At 33.9% G+C, this 8964-nt stretch overlaps 1 protein-coding gene across 1 annotated transcript; it reads right to left on the bottom strand.

Moving 5' to 3' along the window:
- Positions 1-420: 420 nt before the first annotated feature.
- LOC133284736 (calcineurin B-like protein 4) lies at positions 421-6691 on the bottom strand. The gene is made up of 9 exons (XM_061481806.1): positions 6556-6691; positions 3240-3414; positions 2182-2264; positions 2015-2074; positions 1708-1816; positions 1460-1512; positions 1158-1238; positions 963-1075; positions 421-826 (listed from the first exon to the last, which is right to left on the bottom strand). The coding sequence occupies exons 2-9, from the start codon at positions 3319-3321 to the stop codon at positions 763-765; spliced, it is 645 nt and encodes a 214-aa protein (XP_061337790.1). The 5' UTR covers positions 3322-3414; positions 6556-6691; the 3' UTR covers positions 421-762.
- Positions 6692-8964: the final 2273 nt, after the last annotated feature.

Raw genomic sequence — 8964 nt, forward strand, 5'->3', positions numbered from 1 at the left:
ACAGGAAATATGTCTGCTATACACACAGGGAAAAATTGACCTTAACCATCTTCCCTGCATTGAAGAAGACAGTTCTGGAATCTGGAGCTCTGAATTCAAGATTTCTACGTGACGAGAAAGCATTGAAAATATAGACTTATACTATATTAAGCAAGGGGCAGGTTATATTTACAAATTTTTTTATTTACAAACTCTTACAAACTACACTAAGTACGACCGCTCATACTTTAATCATGCAGTGTACGACCGGTCGTACTTAGTGTAATTTGCAAAAAAAAATTGTAAACGGATCCTATCCCATTAAATAATAAGCACAGTTGGAGTCGTAGAGAGAAAAGGTGCCAACACATAGTGATCGTAGTTATGGTTATTCTAACAGTCTAAAGGTCAATATCCCTTCTCAAAATTATATTACCTCTAAATCACTAGCAGCAAGATGGCCGAATCTCATTGTCTGCTACTCCACTTACATCTCATATATTTATACATAAATGTACAAGCTAGCCTTGCATTACAATAATGCTTTTGTTAGCCTTAGATATCACTATGAGCATAGGTTTAGGCGTTTCTACTAGAGAAAAGCTCACTTCATGTTTGAGCTTTTGCAAAACCAAAGTCTGTGAGTTTTGCTCTGGAGCCACGCATGAAATTGTACGGATATCCTTGTCACTGGCACCGCAGGGAAGGTCATCTCTTAACAGCAAGAATTATCAGGAGATGAAATAAATAATAGCATTCTCATTGAAGCCAAAACTTCCCAAGTCACACCTCTGAGTCTTCAACTTCTGATTTTACGACAAAACTGGGGAATGCTAAGGTAATATCCCTGCAAAAAAGGGGAGGAGACATGCATGAAAAGTTCAGTCATCAAAAGTATACTCGTGTATATATCACCAGAGAAGCTATGTTTACTGAAATTCCAGTTACTGAAAAAACAAGGTTCATGGAGAGCTTATACTGACTTTAGATATGGTAGAGTCATGTTCTTTATCAAGGATGGATGTTTAGACACAAGTGCTTTCCACTCATCTTGATCGATCCTTCCATCACCTTTTGTATCAGCATCACTAAAAGTCTGTAGAAGAAGGTATACAACTTTAAAGAACACTAATTTCAAGGAGTTCTTAAAAGTAATAATAAGGTAAAACTTTATGAACCTTATCCACAATGGCTTCAATCATATCCTCTGAAAGCATAAGATCCGACTCGTGCAGAAGTGCTAATACCATCTCCTTCAGCTGCACATAAACCATTACTCTAAGCAGTGGAAGTAAAGGGTAGATCTAAACATATAAGAGAGAGCACAAATGTCCATGAATTATGGATAAGACTAAAGAACCCTTTGTAATGTTAATGTAGGTAAGAAAATTCACGACTCATGAGAGTGTATTTCAAACGTAGAAAGTATAAAATCAGCAATTAATTGTAAATTGATCGAGGAAATGAAAGAAAAGCATACCTCATCCCGTTCAATATACCCTGTCTGCCTCAGATCATACAACCTAAAAGTAACTGCAAAATCATTATTCCCAAGTTAATAGAAGATAAAGTATCTGATGGGTGATTGAAAACCATTAATGCAACAGAACATAAATAACCAGTGCTTATATATCTTGCAGATAGACTGTTTAATACAGGAAACTCCAAAACTCGGGAAAAGAAAAAATACAATAAAATGAAATCTTTATCTTGGAGAATCAATCTTACATGCAACCTTGTCTTCTAAAGATGCATTTGGGTGGAAAACACCCAATGATCGAACAAATTCCCCGAACTCAATGACCCCATTACGCTTGACATCAAATAAGTCAAAAATCTAAAAAAAAAGAAACAAATGTAAAATATGCATTAGAATGAGACACTACAAGTACGCAAGACAATGTCAAAAGAAGTAATATCATGTATAACAGATGATACATCAGATAAAAAAGATTTCATTGGAGGTAAACATCCTCGAAAATTTCAGATACGATAAGCTATAACTCAAAAGTCACCAAGAACTTGAATTACAAACCCTGTCTGCAAACAGATTTCTCTTGTTTTTATTCCTGAAAAGTGCCAGCTGGAATTCTTCCTGGATGTAAAGATGATCAAGAAGTAAATTATCTATTAGAGATTAGGTACCAAAATTAAGAACATCTCATATAAACTAAAATCATAACTTAAAACTACCTAACTCACCCTGTGAATAAGACCATCTTCAATAATTGAATTGCTCAACTTCGTATAGAGTTCATGTAAGGCCTCTACTTCACTCACAGTAACTGTGAAGAAAGAAAACTTACTTTTTATCAGTTTTGAAACTTAATATTGAGCTCATGAGAATGACAAATCACGACTTAGGAAGGTTTATACTAACAGTAATATGAAGTGAAAGCCTGTAAGCTCCCTGTCAATCATGTACCACAACAGTAAAAATTATAGTCCGTATGTTATAATTTAAATCTTTTCAGTCATTATTACCTTAACTTGTTTTAAATAAAACTAAATGCTTTGCATTTGGAATGAGAAAAACTAAAAATCAATACCCATCAATGCAATGCAAAGAACTTTTATATTTTTAACAAAAGATATTGAAAAGAGAGAGAGAGAGAGAGAAGAAGAAGAAGAAGACACATGTATCTGTGGTGTTAGTGTTTCCTACAGCTTGAACTTTAAATTCAACAGTATGAATTAAGATTTTCTGTTAATCTAAGAGATGTGTGTGTGAGTGTGTTTAGGTGGAGTGTTAAAGGGAATACAAATATCTGTACACTAGAAAATTTGTAATTACAAAAAAAAATATTTTTTTACTTCTTTTCTTAAACTAATTAAAGGGAAGTACTGCTGTCTGGTGATTGCATATTACATGCAGAAGAATCATATTTGAAACCTTCGATACCCCAACAATCAGAGTTTATTAAATTATCATTTGTCAAAATGAACTATGAGTAATTAGGAGTAACTGAAAGGAGTGCGCCAGAGAATTTGAATTGAAGTTCTAACTTTGCGATTTATTATGTATAGCTTATTATTAGCTTAAAGATTAGCAAACCTTACAAACTTATTAAGTCATTAATTAATATACTAAATTCATAAATTGAAACTGGGGATGGAATACCATTAGATTATTGGACTAGGTAGAATAGAATTACAAAAAACATACTTAGCAAAAGGACAATGATGCTTCTTAGCATAAGACAAAGCAAAATTTTAACAGCACAGCTGCAAGAGTTTACCACTTTATGATGGATACTCACAAGGTGTCTCAGAAGCAAGAACAGTGGGCTCCTCATAACCGGGTGTTTTGGCTTTCTTTGAAGTTGAACAGTAGCAGCCCATTAAATAAACCACAAAATTCACTTCCAAATTTCTTGACAATCAATAGATTCATTCCAGTGAAGCCACTGGGACAAACAAGGGATTTTTTAATATCTGCAAAAAAAGTGGAAGTTTCAATCACAACTATAATTTCATCTTCAGGTTCTAGACAATTCACTTGTGATTTGAGAATTATCGAAAGAGCACAACAGAATTATATCAAACTACAACCATCCAATGTAAATAAACAATTCAGTCACAGCTAAATGGCATATAGCAGACTAAAAAAATCATATAAATGATCTCAATATCACTACCGACTCACATTATTTCATCCCCCTTAAGTTTCATTAAAGGAAGGATAAATAATGACCCTTGTGCTTACAAGATGAGTGCATGAGCTTGTACAACTACAATTAACGGAACTACTTGCAAAGAAAGAAAAAAGCTCAAGACTACCAAACTTTATCACCCTGTAAAAGTACCATACAGCCTAAAAATATAAATTAATGCAAACCTGTGAAGGAAAAGAAAACGTGAAAGTAAGATGCATGACATGCGAGAAGCCGCAAATACAACATGCATGACATGGCTTGTTATCTCCTCAAATAATGAGTTAGAATCGTGTTGATGTTTATCTATTGGGACCAGAAGTTTCACCATCTTTTACTTATCAAAGTTCTCAAAAAGTCAAAGCAGATCAAGAAAGAAAGAAAAAAAGAGTTCCTCCCTTATATGAAAAATCCGTAAGGTAAAACAAAACGACTCTGGTGCCTGAAACATGATCTAATTATATGGACGGTCACATCTTTTTTTCCTTTTTTTTTTAAATTTCTTTCCGGGCCTCTTAATATACTCAATTGCTCAAGACGCAGTAATAAAGCTAAACAATATAAAACGGGAAACGAAGTGTCCTGGCACGCCCCCTAAATGCATATTTCTTTATACATTTACACCATCTTAGTTTGACTTTGCCGTACTAAATTTAATTGATGGCTCAGATTCTTTACAAGTTCATTTTCCAAATGAAATGGACATGAAAAAAAATAATAATAATACAAATTCAAGTCCTTTTCATAACAAAATTTGGATTCAGGGAGAAAGTGAGATGAACTGGTACAAAATATTTAAAAACTATTAGATATTTAGACCTACAGCAAATCAAAATAAGCAAGGGTCCTAATCCATGGTCTGATGACACCAGTTAGTGTAGGTTCCTAGTTTGGCCCACTTTATTCTTGGTGACCAACCAAGCAAGTACCATGATGCCTAATAAACAATAGCAACTTCGACAACGTTTGGTATTAAAAAATAAAAAAAGAGGTATCGCATCTATAATTCACAGGGCAGGAACACTTCGAAGAAGAAAAGAAAATCCTGAACCAGAAAAGCCTTAATAACATTAACAGAACCTGAGAAATGTTATGTGAACAGATCTTGCCTCCCCCACTAAAGGGGAACAGATCTTTTCTCAAGTTTCCAAAATCTTTGTATTTTATGATATCCCCCACCCAAAAAATAAATAAATAAAGTGCGAAACTAGTAGATCGGTTGGGCCAATAGTGTAATTGAAAAGTCACATTCGTTGCCCATGCTTCATTATTTTTTCTACACCTTTTCCGGCAGATGCTAAGAATGAAATCACACTACCCGAGGCCGCAGCTGAAAATTACATACCTTTTGCACCACTATTCACAGGTAGCAAAGCTCAGTTCAAATTCTCAACTTAATGTTTGTATATATTAAAACTTCCAACTTTGTATGAAAAACAAAAAAACAAAAAATTGGCGACACAGACACAGTGCTCTTATAAAATTCTCATTATATGCAGGTCCAGAGAAGAGATGGGTCAGATATATTGTGAGAATTAATAATAAATAGTCTTATGTTTCATTTGCAGGAAATAATTAGACTCATTGTGGGAATCTATAACAAACCGTCTTATTTTCCATTTTTTCAAAGGAAATATTAAATGATTCCAAACACATGATCTCACATGTCACCAACCAAATGTTGTGGCAAAGCTCTAAAATAAAATTGGAGTCTTTTTTAACTATAAAGTGTAAGACAGCAGATCCTAGAGCAATTGAAATGTTACACGTTTTGTAACCAAAAAAAAGAAACAAAGTTACACGTTCCCATGCCCCATTATTTTTCCTGCACCTTTTTCCGCAAACGGTACCAAAAATATCACAGCCAGGGGACGTAAAAGGATAAAAAAAAAAATTTACGACAATCATGCTTTAAAAGAATATAATTGCAAAGTGACTATTCCGAAAATATCATCAAAAAAACTATAGGTTAAAATATTATTAAAATTTTATCCCAAAAAAAATGTAAAAAAGTTTCAGTAAATTTCAAAATTACCCTCCATTTGATAATATTTTTGAATGACATTTAAAAAAAAAATTATATACAAAATAAAATTCAAGAAAAATCAGATTTTCAGTAAAATTTTCAAAAAAATTATAACAAACGTAAATAAATAAATAAAATTACCACCGTCATTTTCTCAAAAATTTCCTACCAAACACCCCGTAATATCTTTTATCACTATTCACAAGTAGCGTAGCTATTTACAAATTTTCAGCTTAATACTCGTATATATCCCAACTTTTTATAAACGAAAAAACAAAACAAAAAAGGGCAACCTGGTGCTAATTCTCTGGCTTCCAATGAACAATAGAAAAATCAGCATTTGAGTTCATCTGTTTTCCTAGGAGTTTCAGAAAATTGTAATTGTTTCCGTAATCCTAGGCCCGCTTATTCGAATTTGCTATGATTCATTGACAACTCAGCTCAAAGCAGGGTGGACTCGGAAAAATCTAGAACAAACTAAACCCATCCTTAAGATCGTAATCTATACTTCAAATGGAGGATCTACGTTCGATCATTCAAGAACGATCACAAAACAGTTTGGTTCTTGACGAATTTACAAATGTAGATTTCCATCTAATTAACGGAACAACAAGAATAATCAGTATTCAGCGAGATTGAAAATTTTCACTATGGATAAAGGACAAGATCATATAGAGATACTCAAGATTTGAAACGAATAAAGATCATATAACTTTTCGTCATCGTGTCCTGAGTTTTCTGCTAAAGTGAAACAAACAAAACCTCTCTCTCTCTCTCTCTCTCTTCCGAAGAAGGAGGAGGAAAACAGGAGCAAACACCGAGAAGAGATGGCATCGTTTAACAACAAAAATTAATGAGTGCATAAACATAAAGAAAGAGGGAAAGAGAGAAACTTACCTGTTATGTTGAGACTTTAGGACCCAAGTTGAGCTTCTTGAATTAGATTATACAATATACACAATATATGGATGCTATGTATATGGTAGCAAGATTGAGATATGAGAGAAAACAAAACAATAGGAGGGTGGTAATCTTAAATTAAGTTGTTAGCTTTAAAAAGTTGAAGAAATAGAAATGGGAGAGGGAGATAGCGTAGTAAGGGGGGTGGGGAGGGTCTAGTTTCTAACGTTTGAGAATAGCTTGTGTTCCAATTCCCAGTTTTTGTTCTAAATTTATAGTCAAATGAAGCATGACATAGCAGAGTACCATCACAGTTGGAGGCGGAAAATTTTGAACTATTCTTCCATCTATTCCAGCTGGTAGCGGGCCCCACCCCGATTGTGTCATCTTTCCACGAACAAAACTCCTACATCCCATCATCAATGAGAGCCTACTTCTGCATTTTAGCAAATATAAAATTTATAATTTCTTTTTGAACGAAAGTTCAGGGGGATACTGTTTTAATTTAAAATTTTAAGGTGTTGCATTAGAAGTTTTTTAGTAGTTTATATTATTTTTTAATATATCCCTACATAAGAGTAACTTGAAGTGTGGATATTGTATATGCCTTTTTATTTTAATTTGTGCTTATTTAATTTCACTAGAAAGTGGGGGCAGTGAGGAATGAATTTGTGATTTCATGGTCACTGAAGTTCTGATAATATGTAAATATTTATTTCAACTCAAAGTCTTCAAGTATTGGGTGTGAGCTTTTTTAATAATTTATATTATTCTTTAACAGATAGTACTGAAAATATTCTTGTTTTCCACATTATATCCCATATTATACACTTGTTTTTTGTTTTTTATTTTTCTTTTGAAAATATTTCATCGGTTCATGGCTTTGCAACTACTTCGATTTGGGGCGGATCTAGGATTAAGGCTTTAAACCCTTACCAAAGATGATACTAGGGAGGATCAAAAACATACTCTAACCCCCACCTGCCCCAATTGAGCTACCACTATTTGGAGTTACTTTATACTTTATTGACATTCCCAAAATGGAGTTAATTTTAGCAAGCATCTAAGTATTATGTTTCTATTTAAATTTCATTCTTGGTAGGGGTGTTCGTGATATGGATTGGATCGGTTTTGGAAGCAAAAATATCTGATCCAATCCCTTCGGTTTAATTATATAATCATCCAATCGTTTTGGATTTTTTTCAAATCCAATCCAATTTTATTTGATTTGAATTTCATCAGTTTTCGATTTTCGATTTTTTGAAAAGTCTAAAACTTGTATGATGATTATTATGCAAATAGCATATCTTTTATATGTATTGACTTTGTAAAGTTTGTATAATGATTATTATGTAATCTAGAAGCATCTGTAAACGATAATCTAATTTTCAATGTAGTACAGCAAAAAGTTGAATAACTATTTTTTTCTTCCAACAAAACATTTACAACATGGTTGCCTGAGATACGGAGTAACCCAAATTTTCATCCTATAGAGGAGTTGTTATACATAGGGTTGGCAAAACGGGCCAACCCAGGTCGACTCGGCCCAACCCGTGTGCAACCCAAAAAAAGGAGTCGGGTTAGGGTTGGCTCGAAAAAATGAGCCAACAAATCAAACCCAACCTGACCCGAGCCATGTTAGGATTGGCTCGAAAAAATGGCTTGTGGGTTGACTTGAAAGAATGGCTCGCAGATTGGCTCAAAAATTGGCAGGTTGGCTCGTTTTTAGCCTATTTATGAACCTGTAGTATTAATGCACCAGCTATGTGGCTTCCATCAGCTTAAACAATAGAATTGTCTTACATAATAGTTTATAAAAAAAGAAAAATAGAAAAAGGTTACAGAATAAGAAGCAAAATGTTCTAGTTTCGAATTTTCTTCACAACAAATTTGCACCAACATCGAAAAACAATCAGAACCACTTGCTACCAAGTGGATAAGATATTTGAACCAAACAAAGCCAGCACTGCACAGCCTAACAATATAATGGCAGCGATGTAAGAAGATTAGGGACTTAGGTTTAGAGAAGGAAGAAAAACTACGACGGTGTGTGTGAGTTTTGTCCATTTTTTATATTATATTTTGTATTTAAAAAAAATCCAACCCATGAGCTAGCTCGTTTGACCCGCGGGTTGACTCATTTTTTCCCGAGCTGGCTCGGGTTTGATTGGCTCATTTTTGCCAACCCTAGTTGTACAGCAATAGCCCATGCAATAAAAATATATGATCTATCTTACCTAAAAAAAAGCATAACATAGATCAAATACAATTCACTTTCTCCAACATGATGGGTTAGTAAGTCTTGGGTTTTGAATTTTGCTAAATGGTTTTTGGGCTATAATTGGGGAAAGGCCCAAGTAGGTCGATGGTAGGGTTGGGAATCATTGAATCGGTTTGGATTGGATC

This window comes from Gastrolobium bilobum, unplaced genomic scaffold (assembly GCF_033153095.1).
Source record: "Gastrolobium bilobum isolate Gb01-03AN ecotype WA unplaced genomic scaffold, APGP_CSIRO_Gbil_v1 utg22780, whole genome shotgun sequence".
NCBI classification, from domain to species: domain Eukaryota; kingdom Viridiplantae; phylum Streptophyta; class Magnoliopsida; order Fabales; family Fabaceae; genus Gastrolobium; species Gastrolobium bilobum.

Coding starts and splice junctions, on each gene's coding strand:
- LOC133284736 (XM_061481806.1), bottom strand. CDS start 3,321: ATGGGCTGCTACTGTTCAACTTCAAAGAAAGCCAAAACACCCGGTTAT. Junction 1,817..2,014: donor GAAATCTGTTTGCAGACAGG/GTTTGTAATTCA, acceptor CTTTTTTTTTAG/ATTTTTGACTTATTTGATGT. Junction 1,076..1,157: donor TTGAAGCCATTGTGGATAAG/GTTCATAAAGTT, acceptor CTTCTTCTACAG/ACTTTTAGTGATGCTGATAC.